General features: G+C 41.0%; 1 protein-coding gene across 2 annotated transcripts in view; it reads left to right on the top strand.

Annotated features, from left to right (window-relative positions):
* The first annotated feature begins 3,167 nt into the window (after positions 1-3,167).
* The window catches only part of aspscr1 (ASPSCR1 tether for SLC2A4, UBX domain containing), a 25,092-nt gene continuing 12,288 nt past the window's right edge, over positions 3,168-15,971 (top strand). For both annotated transcript variants that reach the window (XR_015129932.1, XM_086296618.1), the window contains exons 1-10: positions 3,168-3,293; positions 3,517-3,572; positions 4,014-4,128; positions 8,446-8,546; positions 10,733-10,790; positions 10,891-10,964; positions 12,462-12,993; positions 13,396-13,455; positions 14,856-14,995; positions 15,817-15,898. Coding sequence is in view for 1 of the 2 variants with exons in the window: in XM_086296618.1 (XP_086152744.1) it covers positions 3,204-3,293; positions 3,517-3,572; positions 4,014-4,128; positions 8,446-8,546; positions 10,733-10,790; positions 10,891-10,964; positions 12,462-12,993; positions 13,396-13,455; positions 14,856-14,995; positions 15,817-15,898 (1,308 nt within the window). In the remaining variant the exon portion in view is untranslated. The remainder of the gene's footprint in view (positions 3,294-3,516; positions 3,573-4,013; positions 4,129-8,445; positions 8,547-10,732; positions 10,791-10,890; positions 10,965-12,461; positions 12,994-13,395; positions 13,456-14,855; positions 14,996-15,816; positions 15,899-15,971) is intronic.

Genomic DNA, 15,971 nt, shown 5'->3' with positions numbered 1-15,971 from the left:
TCTCACACCAAGAGCGCGCGTATGCCTGGCACGCCCCCTCAGTCGGTTCACTCATACCCCCGGCCCCTTTGATGTTGTGTCATCATATGACCGCGCAGCCTTTGAAGTGTCTTTGATGAACATAGTGTGTGAGTAAAAAACGCAGTTGGACACGCCGTTCCGCTGCAGAAGGTCACGCCACTGATGCACATGTTTTGCGGCTTTTTATGCGCTTCAGAGTTAAACTGCATTTTCTTTGTGTTTGTGGCTCAAGATAGAAATCAGATAATCTTTTGGGCTATTTCACAACAGGAGATAAGGTCGCTGGAAGTTTTTAAATCATGAGTGTGGTATGTGTAGACAGCGATAGGGCGAACAGATATCGCTTTGAGTCACACTTAAAGCATAAATCAACACTTATTACTGACAAGTAAAATATTTAATCTATGCTTGCGGTATGTGAGTTTTAGATTATTATGTGACAATTATTAACTCTGTTGTAACTGTTGACTGTATTGAAGGCCTTTGACTCATCCTTATTGTAAATGTGAGCCAGCGCTTCATCTTCTCCACTTTTTACTTTTCCTTTACAACCATTTTTTCCAAAACTGACTTCTTATTGTGTCGTTAAACCTCACAGATGAACAGAATCCCAAAGCAGTTTGAGAACCGGCACTGGCTGGCCTGGTTGGAGAACTCATCAGTGGTGTCAATGTCATTTTATATGTGACCAATTTAATTTCAAGTGTGCTGGGTCAATAAAAACATTGTATGATTCCCCATTAAGACAATCTTTGCCAGTATGAAGTGGTTTGTGTGTTCTTCTCTGGGAGATCTTGTTTTTCCAGCCACTGGAAAAATAGAATAGAATAATTCCGCACATCTAGGCTCAAAAGAAAAGTGATTCTTAATCCCTGAAAGCTTCTTTTTCTAAGAAGATGGTGAAACTTGGATAAAATGAATTGTTTGTACAGCTACTGCAATCATGTGATTCATTTTAACCACTTAAAACACAGGTTAACTTCTGGTGAAGTGAAAGGTTCTCTGAGATTTTCACATCTTGTTAAGCCATCCAGGAGGCCAGACTGGACCTATGGGTGGGACACATGTAGCTCATGAGCCATATGTTTAACACCAGAAAGCTATGTTTTCCCATATTGTTTCTTTTACATCTGCTCATCTTTAAAAGTCCCCATTCATTCACCAGATCCACCGTCCTCTGATGACTAACATTCACACACTGCCTGTAATTTGATTTCGATCTTTGATGGTTTTTTATGATGAAAGGAACACTTAAAAAAAGGTCTCTCAGCATGTAAAACCCACTGCAGATGCCTTTATAAGTTTGCGCTCTATCCAGACAGTTTTGAAGTTTCAGTCCTGCTGAGCGAGGAAGGAAACTGATTGTTTGTTTGTTTGTTCAGATGGTGGCAATTTCCCACTAGGACTGAGAAGCGCATTCATTTCTGTCTGTCTGTCTCTCTTTCCCAGGTGGACTTTGTCTTTAAATGTTGCTGTTGAAGCAGTCAGTCAATCAGTCAGTTGTTCGGCCTCTGAAGCTCTGGCCTCACACCTCTCCATCTGTTGGCACCACTTGTCATGTTGTTTGTCTCGTCTTATTCCAGCTTTGATCCAATTTGATCCATGCTGAGAAAAAACAGCCTTGATTGTTGTTGCTCAAACTGCATACATACAGTACATTAGGTTTTCCATATGGAGAGCAGATTGACTGTGTGTGACTGTGTTGTGGTCAGTTTACAGACAGGATCAATTTCCTTCTCTCATGAGGCCAGATTGTGTTTTCTTATTATGCTTTTAAGGTCAAGGGAAGAGTAATGATCTTCATATTGTTTTTAGATGCACACTGTACAGTTCAAGCTGTGGAGGGTTTTTTTCACAGAATGAATAGACCTGGTTTTAGATTTTTTTTTTACATTCGAGTCTGATGTTGTTAACCCACTCAAATAATTTTTTCTAACACAAACGGATGTGTAGAAAAGACCTTCCCAAACTTAAGTCTCCCCGTCCACCCAGGTTAATGTGGTGACTCTAAATGCCATGTAATTCACATCATGTTTATAATTCATAAATAATTCCTTTAGCTGGATTTAGACAGACTAGTCAATAACCGTAACCCCTTTGGTTTATTCTGACAAAAGGGAAAGTAAGAGTTGGCATTAATATGATTAATGAGGTCTTATTTTTATGTAAGTGTTCTAGTAAGTTGCCAGTATACACAGTACATAACATGGGATCCAATAATAAAAAATTACAAATTACACTTGTATGCATCTGTTAAGTCAGAAATTTAACACTAGTTTCAAGTAGACAAAAATTATTTCCCCCGGGAATACAAAATATAAACCTTATAATATCATACTGTCCCAATAGAGCAGTTCAATCTCTAAAAGCAGAGTTGGAGGCAAATCCTTCAGCTATCAGGTTAGCTCCCAGTTTGGGTTCAGGAAACAGACACCCTCCCTACTTTTAGATTCGGCTTCAAACTTTCCTTTTTGATAAAGCTTAGCGTTTGGGATGGATCAGATGAGTCTAAAGCGTCTTAGTTATTCTTTTATAGGTTCAGGCTGCTGGGACACTTCACACAATGTAAGTAAAGTAAAGTAAGTAAATTTTTATTTACAATGCATAGACCATTTCTTCTCTAGTCCACTCTTTTCACTCCTGATGCATTTACATGCCACTACTGCATGGCATTAAATTGTGTCTACTCTCTCCCATAGCATGTGTTATGTTTCTGTCTCTGTGCTCTTTTTGAGACAATGGTTGTTTTGAATACAAAAATGCACCGTATGAATAAATCCAAACCGAACTGAATTTGGTGTTAACATATTTCACTGTAACGTTTTTTAAAATAAAAGATAATAAACTACTAGCCAGTCTAAACTATAGTAAGGCTGAGTAAATGAATATATAGTGCAAGTTGTGTTCTTAGTATTTTTGTCATGCTGTAGCACTTTAAGAGACTAGCAGATGTCTCTTAAAGTGCTCTTTGACTATTGCAGTGGGACGCTAGAACATTGTGTGGGTTATTTCTTCTTAATTTTTTTAATGTCTGTATAATTTACATTATTTTGCTTGGTAATAACGCTCATAAAGGTGAGACGAAGAAAATCTTAAAAGTTGAACGAACTGCACCTTTAAGTGTTGCTGCGACAGAGTCAATAAAGCTTATTCAAACAAACACTGTGACGTCAGGACACGCAATGGCTGCTAGTGGTACAGCTGTAACGGTTCTCACTCCCAATGGGAGAAGGCAAACAGTTAAAGTGGCTCCAAACACGCCGTTACTGCAGGTGAACTTTTATAGAGGAGTGTTTCATCTTTACTTAGGTGGACGGCTTATTGAATTCCGCGCTTTGGTTACAGAATCGGACTAAATTCCTTTCCTCCGAGTTAGCTTGCTGGGCTAACAGTTGTTAGCCAGTGACTGATCAGTTTGTGTTTTCGTGCGGATGAAATCAGATTATTTGGAAGATTTTGTGGCATAACTCGTGTTGTAACATTTTCCGCCTTCAGGTGCTGGAGGAAGTCTGCAAGAAGCACGGATTTGACCCAGAAGATCACGGTTTAAAGTGAGCAAATGAACGTAGCTGTAAATCAGTTTTTGTCCCTTGAGATTAAAAGCCTTTCATTACATCCAAATACACTTTAATACACAAACAATCGCACTGCACAGTAGCGGGATAGTAATGTGTGAAATATCCGTATATTTACGTAGTTAAAGAAGTTAAGCTAGTTAAATGTTGTAAGCGATTTTCACACATTACGCAACTCTGTTTTGGTTTCAGATCGTGTTTACTTATATTTAAAAAATCGGTGTCACTGCAGGAAAAAAGAAACAAGACAAATTATGTGTCAAAAAAATTAAATCAAATTAAAATTTGATAACTGCTTGTAATGCATTGATCAAATTTAGTCCTCGGGCTCATACATCATTCTTCACAGCTGTCCAGCTACTCCACATGAAACATTTAATTGCTCGCTTTCTCCTCCACTGTTAACATTTTTGGCAGGTTTCAGAGGACTATTGTTGACCTGACGCGGCCATGGAGGTTTGCAAACCTGCCCAACAACGCCAAACTGGAAATGGTGACGAGTACGAGGAAACAAGTTATAGCTGACAGCCAGGTCAGTTCAAACCAAGTGCAACTTGGGGCTCAACGATTAGTCAGATTTTAATGTCAGTTATGATTTTGCTCTCTAATTGTTGCGAAAACAAAATAATTGTAACTATCTTCTTTGCTCCTGGGGTTTTCTTTTTTGGTTTGTTTGTTTGGTTTCCTTGTTCTAAATCAAGTGCACAGCTTTCATTTAGAGTGGTGTGTTTTTACTCTCCCTAAAAGTTCAGCTTTTAGTTTAACCCCAACCAGGGTGTCTATAGTTCAACTTTTGGCTACAAAGATCTAATCAAGGAAGTAAATCTTTTAAGGTTTCTTATGGTGAACATGTGAAAGAAGAGCACTTAATTGGAGCTCCCCCAAAGAAGAGTTTGTGTCTACTCCTGACCTCAAACTAGGAATCTTTCATAGTTGAAGAAAATGCCCAGAAAAAGACACTTTTTAAACTCCAGTATCTACGCAGTGTCTCTTAATCTAGTGAATAATGTCCATACTTTATAATATTGACCACATTTATCATGATTACGACTTTTCCTATAAGCAAGCAGCCTTGGTGCATCTATGTATATGTGGGTGTTAGAGAGAGTCAGAAAGGAAGGAAACCCTCCAAATCCAGTGTTTGGAGACTTTTTTTTTTCTTTTTCTCAGATTCATGGTGTGCATGAATCAGAAAAAATGTGGAAACAATTCTTTTTACCTCAAGTCTGATTGCAACACAAAACATGCTCTTAATAAAAAAAAATTATTAAACAAGAGCTCATTTCCAGGATCGGCATAGTCAGAGTCCTTTTTTATAGAAGTACCACAACTCGGTATCCCTTTTTGAAATGCCTCCAGTCATTTATGTGGGGAGTTATTTGAAACACCAGAGTGAAAAAATATCTGCTTAACTTATTTTAAGTGACTTTGTCTCGATGAAAGTTCGCCAGACTTTTTAGCCGTGAGTGGCCAAGGTAAACATGTTCAGAACATACTTCTTTACCAGAGTGTTTCTTGTATATAAAAGTGTTTGTGCCCAGCAAAGAGATTTTAGCCTTCCATTAGAGGAAGCTCACCAGGACTTTTATTTTTTACATGTTTTATGTATGTGGGGTTTAATTAAGTTAAGCTTGAATGGCGCATTTGTTTTTTAAATAACAGGTGAATGCGTAGACTTCTGTTATGAAAGGTCACATAAGCTATTTGCGTGGTGTGCATGTTGTTCAATAAATAAAATTAATTTGAGTCCCCTTAGGGCTATTTGTCCCACTCATGATCATGTTTGAATAGCCTTAAGTAGCCTCATGTGTGGGTCAGTCAGCCCTGTGTGTGGGTTTCTTTATTGTCCGTACCTGGAAATGCCTGAATTCTCTGTCACTGCTCTCTCTGATTCCTATCCAACAAAACACTTTGTTGTAGCTGAGCTGTAGTTTCCTATGACATCATGGCATCATAATCCATGCTGTAAAATTCACGGCTGGGTTTGATCTGCTGTTTTTGTTCATTTGATGGATGGTTGACTGTTGATACCTGGCAGATTTTATACAGACGCACACATGCAGGCACCTCTGGGGCAGACTGGTTTGTGGGAGTGTTTCGTGTTTGACCGTTGACAGCCAAAGCCCTCGTTTCATCTCTCCCGGTGTGCTGATATGCAGCGTGCTTTCTGTGCCGAACAACACCGTTGCAGAGTAAACAACTCGCAGAGTGACTCAGAGAAAGAGCAACAGAGACTTGCACTCATGTCTGATGTTACTTATTTTCAGGCTGAGGTAGGCCCACATGTGCAGCTTAATCATCTTTGATTATCAAAGAATTTTCTTCCTGCTAAATGTATCAAGACTGATGAGCCAAGAACTTACAAATGACCACCGCGGGGGATTTTCAAAATCATTTCCTTTTCGGCGTTTGTGAGTCCAACAGCGTGAAGTGCTTGTACTTTAGATTTTATTACTTTTAGCTTCTATCAAAAGAAAAATCTATGTAAATAATTTAAAGAAAATCGTACTGTGATAATTATGTGTTTAAAGGGGCCTCATTGTGCTTATTTCCTCCTCCTTAGTTTTATTCTTGGGCTGTTAGAGTAGCTATGCATGATGGATAGTCCAAAATAATCCTTATTTATCTTAACCTGGGGCTGGATGCAGGCTCTGTTCATCCTCCATCCAAAACGAGCTGTTATAGGTGCGACCTGTAGCCCTGACCCCCATCGTAAGCAAATGCTTCGAGAAGCTGGTCAGGGACTTCATCTGCTCTGCACTACCCGACTCACTGGACCCTCTACAGTTCGCATACCGCCACAACAGGTCCACTGATGATGCCATAGCCCTGACACTACACACTGCCCTGTCACACCTGGAGAAGAGAGACACGTATGTGAGGATGCTGTTTGTAGATTACAGCTCAGCATTCAATACCATCGTTCCCTCGAAGCTGGACAGGAAACTGCAGGATCTAGGACTGAGCAGCTCCCTCTGCAGCTGGATCCTTAGCTTCCTGTCTGACAGACGCCAGGTGGTCAGACTGGGCAGCATCACCTCATCCCCCATCACACTGAACACTGGTGCTCCACAGGGGTGTGTACTGAGCCCTCTCCTGTACTCACTCTACACCTACGACTGCACAGCCACTAACAGCTCCAACATCATTGTGAAGTTTGCGGACGACACTACAGTGGTGGGTCTTATCACCAACAGTGATGAGACGGCTTACAGGGAGGAGGTCAGCGCCCTGACCCACTGGTGTCAAGACAACCATCTCACCCTCAACGTCGCAAAGACAAAGGAGTTGATAGTGGACTTCCGGAGGTGCAGAGAAGTACACACCCCCATCACCATCAACGGCGCTGCTGTGGAGAGAGTGAGCAGCTTCCGGTTCCTTGGAGTACATCTGGCTGAGGATCTTACGTGGTCAGTACACACAAACAAAACAGTGAAGAAGGCGCAGCAGCGCCTCTTCTTTCTCAGGAGACTGAAAAGATTCGGCATGAGCCCCCGCATCCTCAGGACCTTCTATCACTGTGCCATTGAGAGCATCCTCACTGGATGCATCACCACCTGGTATGGCAACAGCACCGCCTACAACCGCAAAGCTCTCCAGCGAGTAGTGCGGTGCTCTGAACGGATAATTGGAGGTGAGCTTCCCTCCCTCCAAGACATCTACAGGAAGCGCTGCCTGAGGAAAGCGGGGAGGATCATCAAGGACTCCAGTCACCCCAGCCATAAACTGTTCAGACTACTTCCATCAGGAAGGAGGTTCTGCAGCATCCGGTCCCGTACCAGCAGACTGAGAGACAGCTTTTTCCATCAGGCCATCAGACTGCTGAACATGTCATAGACACCTCAGCTTCACTACTGGAACTTCAACATTATGCACTCCACACTGTATATAAATGCCACTTGTTTTGCACATATTCAACTCTGTATATTTTATATATTTTATTATTATTATTATTATTATTATTATTATTATTATTATTATTATTTATTTTTTTTTTAAATTTTTTTTTTAACTATTTAATTTGTAAAAATGTGCATACACACACACACCACACACACACACGTAGGAAAATATTTAGTATACACATCCAGAAATGCATACACTATTATATATTGTACATATATTTATTAGTTTCAGGTTGGCCATTCTTGTATTTTGCTCGTTTGTGTTGTTGTGTTTGCACATCTCTGTTGCTTGTGGGGCTCGCACACAAGAATTTCACTCGCATGTGCTGTGCCAGTGTGCCTGCACATGTGATGTGACAATAAAAGTGATTTGATTTGATTTGATTTAAAGCCAACTTTCTTCTGATTGGCTGCTGCCTGGAAACACAAGATCTAAACTGTAGTTAGCTGGGACTGCTGTGCTTGAGGATGTCCACTTTCACCGACATCATGCGGATCCTAATGTAGGAAAAACTTGGTCAAACTGAGCATTTAGAGCAGTTTGAATCTTGTGCTCTGGGCTCACATCCATTACTTATATATATATATCCTGATCTACTTATTTTAATCTTCGTTCATGTTTAACATGTTCATCCTCCACTGTAAGATAATAGAAAATAAGGAAAGGCATAGTGGGCCTACTTTTTGGTTGATGTCTTTCTTTTTTATTTATGGGGCATAAAAGCAGTGTCTTACTCAGATCCAGCTGGTGCCCTTTGTTGGATCTGTCACTATCCAACTTACCGTAATAAATGAAACAAATGCTAACCAGAGCTTTGGACTGTCTCATGTTGATAGTTTAGACCTGCTTTTTATTTCCATTATTGTTTTTATTTGGTTAATGGTTAAAGAGCGCCTTTGGTCTTTATGCTTAATCTGTGTTCCTGTGGTTTCATACGTGTCAGGTGCGGATTGCACTACAGATGGAGGACGGCTCTCGGCTCCAGGGTTCGTTCTCCTGTGGACAGACTCTGTGGGAAGTGCTCACACATTTTCCAGAAATCAGGTGTGTGCATGAACATTTGTACAGGGGCAGAATCTGTGTGTCTTTGTAAAAAAACAACAACCGTTAAAAGGCCTCAAAAGTAAATTAAATTGTGTTGAATGCCGACTAAATAGATTTTTATGTTGTTAGTTACTGTGAGAATTTCTAGCATACAGGGCCTCCCTTTTCACCCCTGTTCACTTCACGTGGTTGTGTGTTTGTTTGTTTTGGAAAGGGCTAGATATTGATCCATACTTTAAGTGTGTATTCTCATGAGTGAAAAATTGCACAAAAAGAAGACTTAGAATAGGAGGAACTGCAAGAATATGGTAAACTTGTTGCAGAACACATATCAGATTTAGAAGGCAAGAAACTACAACAAGAAGAAATAAAAGATCAAGGATGAGAAGAACTAAAAGAATTACTGTAAGAAGAAAAGACTGAAAGGGCTGCGAGAAGAGTTAGGGAAAAAGACAAGAATATGTATCAGAAGAAGTACTAGAACAACAGGAACAACTAGAAGACTTGAAAGAGGAGCAAGTAGTAGAAGAAGAAGCTGGCAGAACTTAAATAGAAGAATTATAAGTACTAGAATTAGAAGACAAAGAACTAGTACAAGAACAAGAAAGAATAGAAGAAATTAGAATACAAAGAAATAAAAGAATTACTGGTAGAGTGAAAAAAAAAAGATATAGAGGAACTACAAGTAGAGCTACATGATGAACTCATAGAAAAAGAATTACTAGATGATGTAAAAATGTACCATATTTTACTGACCACAAGGCACACCGGATTATAAAACACACTGTCGATGAACGAGTCGGTTTTCATACATAAGGTGTCTTCATTTATGTTGGAAGTTATAGCATAGTTGTATGTTTTTAATTTTTTTGGAAATCTCTGTCAGAACATGCTATATCATGTTTACGTGGAAGCTAGCGAGCTAACTTCCTGCTAACTTCTAACTCTGTTAAATTAAAAAAAAAAAAAAACTGTTTTCATGGATGCCTGGATGTTAAACTTAATTGTTTCACCTGGTAAAGCAGCAACACTGATCATTTTATTAAAGATGAATGAATTTAGACAGTTTTAACTCTCAGTGATGCCGCAGTGTTCGTTTGACTTTGGGACCTGAAGCGGACCCAGATTACTCCGCGAGGCTCCTGACTACAGTAATGCTCTGACGTTGCAACTTCGTAGCTTCCCAAAGTGATACTAAAACATTTTTTGACAGATTTTTGAGCACCGTGTACCACATAAAATTAGTTTGAGGTCAGTAAGCACAACCAGAATTCATACAAAAGTCGCACCAGATTATAAGGCGCCCTGTCGATTTTTGAAAAAAAATGAAATGATTTTAAGTGCACCTTATAGTCTGAAAAATACAGTTCTAAAAAAAATACCAGAGGAATGCGTAAAAAGAGTAATCCTTTGATCGGTATCGCTATTTCGATCGGTACATCGATGTCTTGGAAAGATTTTTACTATATTGGAAAGTCTGGTTTGTAAGTGTAATATTTTTAAAAAAGAATTGAAAAATAAAACTGAAACTGTAGACACGAAAGAAAGTAAACTTTGGTCATGGTGTTACACGAAGAGATTAATGGACTCAACACTGCATTTCATCCATCTTCCATAGCGTGAAGATTGTCACAATGAAAGCACACCAGGATAACATTCCTTCTTCTCACCACTCCTCTACTGAAGTTTAAGCTTCATTCTAACACACATGCCTGCACACACATGCAGCTGTTGCTCAGTAGTTCCAGCTGTGCGGTCCCAGGTGCTCACGCATCCGTCCAGCCCTCATCTCCACTCCATTAAATGACATCACTGCATTTGTTGATACTTTTCCAAGCAAGTCATGCTTCCATGAAATGAATGTTAGCTCCGTGGCAACGTAAAAAGCTCAAGGAATGTTATGAAGCACAGAGGAAAGCTTTGATATTCAGAATTGAAGAGAACAATAGTAAAACATTTATGGTTCAATTAGGTACTACACGGGATTGTGCACACATGGTTTACACATGCTGATAGTGTGCCACTGCATTGCATGAGGTTTTATTGTAAAATCACCCAGCTTATTATCCTCAACAAGGAAAACCACTTGTGGGTTTTGTTTAAAGCAAATGAAAATCATTTGGGCAATTTTTAATCTCTGTGTGTGTGTCTCTGTGTGTGCGTGCATGTCATCTCAACGTCACCAGTGTGTTGGAGCTATCCGACTCAGGATCCACTCCTGTGTGTGTTTACATGAGAGATGAGGTATGCAGCGGTCTTTTAACTCTCCCTTTCTCAGGAGATGAAAGTGAATTTTATGATAACACAGCTGCTTGTCCACATGTGCGTGTCTGTGGATGTGCAGGTGAGTGGCGAAGAAGAACTAAAGAAGGCCTCTTTGAAGTCTCTAGGTCTTACCGGAGGAAGTGCCATTGTCAGGTAAGCTGCTAGTTTTCATGCTTCATGCATTTTGTGGATGTGACTTTATTAATTATGTATTTAAAACATCATATATAGAGAGTCTACAAGATGACTGCAGCTGTGACAAGCAGAAAAGTGTCCTTCAAGATGGTCTCCTTTTGCAGCAATAAACTGCATCTGCCGATTTAGCACCACCTGCTACATTTGGTCACTCCCTAGAAGTCCCTTCTAAACCACTGGCAGTGCTACATCTCCTTCTCTGTGTTTGAAGAAAAGGAAGATGTCTTAGACAGTCAAATAGGGCTACCTGAATGTCTCGGCCAAAAAACTCAAATGTTTTCAGTGTACTGTGAGCAGGTGCAAGATGGTGCGTGCCACAAATCACCCTATTTTCTGTCAGATGCCTCAGTATGTTCCAGTAGATATCTTCACAAATCAGTGGTGCCCAACACAGTATAGCAAAGTCTGTACTTGGTTGGCGATGCTATCAGTCACTAGTTGTTTCCGTTATAACACATTCTATCACAAGTCTCCCTAATGGGCAAATTTGTTGTTGGAACGTTATAGTATAGTTACACCACAGATCCGTCGGTGCAGTCACAAAAAAGGCTTGTGGATGTCCACACTAAGCCAAACATTCATTATCTGATGATGTAATTGATGTCACTTGTACAGACGTGGACTTATTTACGGATGCAAACACTTTAAATGTAAAATTTAAAAAAGATGGCCTGAGAGCACACTGACATCTCGGCATAAGACAACTACATGCCCAGTGCACCTTATGTGGACACTGCAAACTGCTTTTTGTTCTCTGGCTCATAGACAAAGAAATATCAATCAGCAGCGATGAATAGCTAACCCTAACACAAAAGTCGATACTGGTGGGAGTTTTGAGGTCTATGGGGAAATCGAATTACTCCCATTCTCCCATTACAGAATGGGAGTAATTCAAATGTAGTAGGAGCTTTAGGTTTGGTCCATAGTGGAACCAAGGAGATTATGTTGAAGGGGAAAGAACTACGGGCAGCACGGTGGCACGGTGGTTAGCACTGTTGCCGCACAGCAAGAAGGTCCTGAGTTCAATTCCAACATCAGGCCGGGGTCTTTCTGTGTGGAGTTTGCATGTTCTCCCCGTGCTTGCGTGGGTTCTCTCCGGGTACTCCGGCTTCCTCCCACCGTCCAAAGACATGCAGCTTGTGGGGATAGGTTAATTGGATAATCCAAATTGTCACTAGGTGTGAATGTGCGAATGAACGTGAGTGCGAATGGTTGTCTGTCCCTGTGTGTTGGCCCTGCGACAGACTGGCGACCTGTCCAGGGTGTACCCCGCCTCTCGCCCTATGACAGCTGGGATAGGCTCCAGCGCCCCCCGCGACCCTGAAAAGGACAAGCGGAAGCGAATGGATGGATGGATGGATGGATGGGAAAGAACTACATTTAACCTTTTTTTAAAAAATAAAAATAAAAAAATCACCCTGTATTAAAACCCTGTATTTATGATTTATGTTTAAGGTTTTTACTCAAAAAGGAAAAAAACCCAGAAGAAAAAGCTGAAATGGATACACCCGCTATGCCAACTACGCCCATTGCCATGGAAACCACACCCAGTTCATCCCCGCAGCCGGATCCCGCTCCATCGGTTCCAGAAATGTCAGCAACAGATATGCCAAGCCCAGATAAGCCGGCGGAAACCCCAACTCTGCCATCTTCTGCCACTTCTACAATCACACTACCCATTCAACAAGAAGACGCTCCAAACCTCCAGGATGCCGTTGGACCTAAAGACCCTCCCACAGGAAGTCAAACACCAGAGGACGATGGTGAAAAAGCGGGGCCGTCAGGACTAAACTGCCACCCATCATCTCCTACTTCTTCAGCTCCTTTCATTCCTTTCTCCGGAGGTGGTCAGCGCCTCGGCGGTCCAGCTGGAGGAGTTGCACGTTCCCTCTCTTCATCATCATCCTCATCTCTGTCAGCGCTGACCGCTGCTGTTGAGTCACCCAAAGCCAAGAAAGCCAAATCCAACCACGGTTCAAGCACAAAGGTCAGCCAAACCCTGAGTTTACTCGGCCTGCCAGGTGTATGCACTAGATATTTTTTGTTATTAGCTAGTGTGTCTTCTTGGCCCTTATGCTGCCATTAACCAGTTTTCAACATAAACCACAAGCTCACAAAAATATAAAGACAATGAAAGATAAAAGCTGAGAAATCTGAAGCTCATATTGATGTTTTCTGTTAAAGCCATGTGTTTGCACATTTATGAAAACTTACCACCTCAAATCCGATTACCTATTTTGCTTATTAAGGGCTTTTTTTTTGTGGGCTTCAAGAATTGTCCTTTTTAGATTGAATGTTTACAGTCCTGATCTGATCAGTAATTGGTGAATGTTTACAGTCCTGATCTGATCAGTAATTGGTGAAACTGGACCTTTTCTGTTCCTTTCAGTGTAAAACCACTACCAAGGTGCAGCATGATAGTATGGGTGATGCGGAGGAGTTCTTAGAGGTGAGTTTGTTCTGTAACCTCTTTATTTCAGATGACCAATTTCTCTGCTTGTGGATTTCCAACTCCTTCATAAATTAACAGTGTTTTCATATCTGCAGTGTTTAGTCAGTTTAAATTGAACTCTGTTTGGTTTTCCAGCTTTGTGTAGTTCGTTTGTGCAGGATTGAACACAGTAAATCACCCACACCGAGACCCTTTGAGAAACCTACCGTACCAATCTATGCTTGCTACTCTGAAATGCAGCAAGACACTATAGATGTGCCAAGGTTAGCAACTAGCCGTGAAATCAACGTAAATTATTAATCTTCCCCACTGGTCCAGAAGGGAGCACCTTCTTCCTATATTTACTTTTGTTGCTCCCCAAACCCATTTGGCCAATAAATGGGCTAATATCCCCACGTGGTTTGTAGTGATGCATTTTGGTTTGCTTGGAGTTCCCTTGGTTTGAGTTTGAATTTACAATCTTATCAAATGATTCAGACCAGGGTAAACGAACTGTACGTTTAAGTCTAGACACCCAGAAGCTGTTTTATTTTATTTTGAAACTCTTATCTGAATGATTGTGGAGAAAGCCAAGAGTAATTTTAGTGGCCACTAGGACTAAAACCTGCATTTGATTTATAAGAAGCTACAGGCTTTACCTCAAAATAAGGTTTATGTTACACTACAATGCATACATCCAGTTTCACATCATTATACCTCAATGCAGAGTCCTGACAGAGTCGACATCTCAGCCTCATTTAACCAGAACACTGAACAAAATACATGCTGGTAAACTTACATCTTTACCACAGTAGATTGGGATGATGATGATGATGATGATTAAAAGGGGCTCAAACTGTTGTGAAACTCTGTGCAATACAAATAGTTTAGAAGTTTCCTGGTTCAGCTGTGGTCTGGCTCTTTGTGGGGGGGGAGCATCACTGGTGTACAGAAATTGTTTGTAGATGTTTATTGGTCAGTGGTTGTCAGCTTTCATACATACCGTCCAATGCCCACGTGCTCTTCACCATGTGGAGAAGCAGGGGATCGAACCGCTAACCTTCTGATTGGTAGATGACCCTCTCTACCTCCTGAGCCCCAGGCAGCTGTATTCAGTTTGTCTAAAGAAACCTTTAAATTCAAGGCACATTAAAATTTATGCAATGTTGTGCAGTAAATTCTGAATACATTTAAGAGAAAACTCAGACGATCACTTAGGAGGAGCAGCATTTGGCGATGGTGGGGAAGAAGAACTTTCTTTTAACAGGAAGAGATGTTCAACAGAACCAGGCTCAGGGAAGGGCAAAATTCTACCGTGGCCGAAAACAAGACTTCTGCTGTGATAGATAAAGCTAAAATTTGGACACTTGAGATCCAAATATTGTTACGGACACTCTTATATCTCCCTCTGTCTGCAGCCAGTGGAGAGGGAGCCTCTCATCTACCACCTGGACTCCACATCCCATCAGTCTGAGGACTACGGGGATCTGCCCGACGAGTTCTTTGAAGTGACCGTGGATGATGTGCGGAAGCGCTTTGCCCAGCTGAAGAGCGAGAGGTGGGGAAGGAGGAAATGGTTGAGTGACTGGGTGCAGTATTTAGCACAAATACCTTGTTGCTGCAGAAACACGTCTGGATCCGATGTGTTTCTGCGCTGTTTGGAACAGATAATTAGTCAGTTCGGCATTCGGTCCTGCGGTGTTTTGTCCATGTATAACCCTTAATTGCAAAAATAGCCTAGCAGTGATGAGAGGCCATAGGCAGGGAGAATGCTGGGCATCACTGTGTGCATTTCTGTATTTTTACTTGTTTATTTTTTAAAATTTATGACCAGTTTGAAGTTTTTAGTTATTTACGAGCGCTTCTTCAAAACAGATGCGTTCAAGTTTATTCTGCAATCTCTGGATGTGGCGTCAGCAGACCACAGCTTTTGAGACATCGTGTGTGTTTGCAAACATGTTCTCATTTATAAGACAACACACAAACACTACAAAAGCTTCTAAATATGGCACGCTGGGAGCAATTAGTAGTTCTGTTTCGTGTAGACGTTTATCTTCCAGCCATCGACCAAACACCGTCAGGTTGAGACCTCACCGCTCGCATCCTTTAATCTCTGTCTGCACTGACATGGCTGCCTCATGGCTACTGCCATGTCAATGACTGCAATTACCAAGGGTGGAATTAAGCCGACCAAAGCAATTTGCCTGTAACACGCACACACACACACACGGCCACACACGAGTAGGGGTAGGAAAGAAACAGTGATTCTTTGTTTTCTTTGCACATCTTACTCATTGTGGGTTAAACAACCTGCTTTTTATTTCTCAGCTCATTTCATTGTAACTCTGTGTGTCTCTCTCTCTGTCCCTCATTCCTCAGGAAGTTTTTGGAGGAGGCTCCGCTTATGACTAAATCTCTGAGAGAATCACAGATAAAGGAGAAGATGGATAGATATCCCAAAGTAAGCTCGTACACATAATAACATTTTAATATATGTACGTTTAAAACATACAGACTATAAATAGCCCACTCTG

This window comes from Aulonocara sp. 'chitande type north' Nkhata Bay, linkage group LG6 (assembly GCF_057382095.1).
Source record: "Aulonocara sp. 'chitande type north' Nkhata Bay isolate Kocher_YH1m ecotype deep benthic linkage group LG6, A_spYH_male_GT1.1, whole genome shotgun sequence".
In the NCBI taxonomy this organism is placed as follows: domain Eukaryota; kingdom Metazoa; phylum Chordata; class Actinopteri; order Cichliformes; family Cichlidae; genus Aulonocara; species Aulonocara sp. 'chitande type north' Nkhata Bay.
This window is presented reverse-complemented; position numbering and strand designations above follow the sequence as displayed.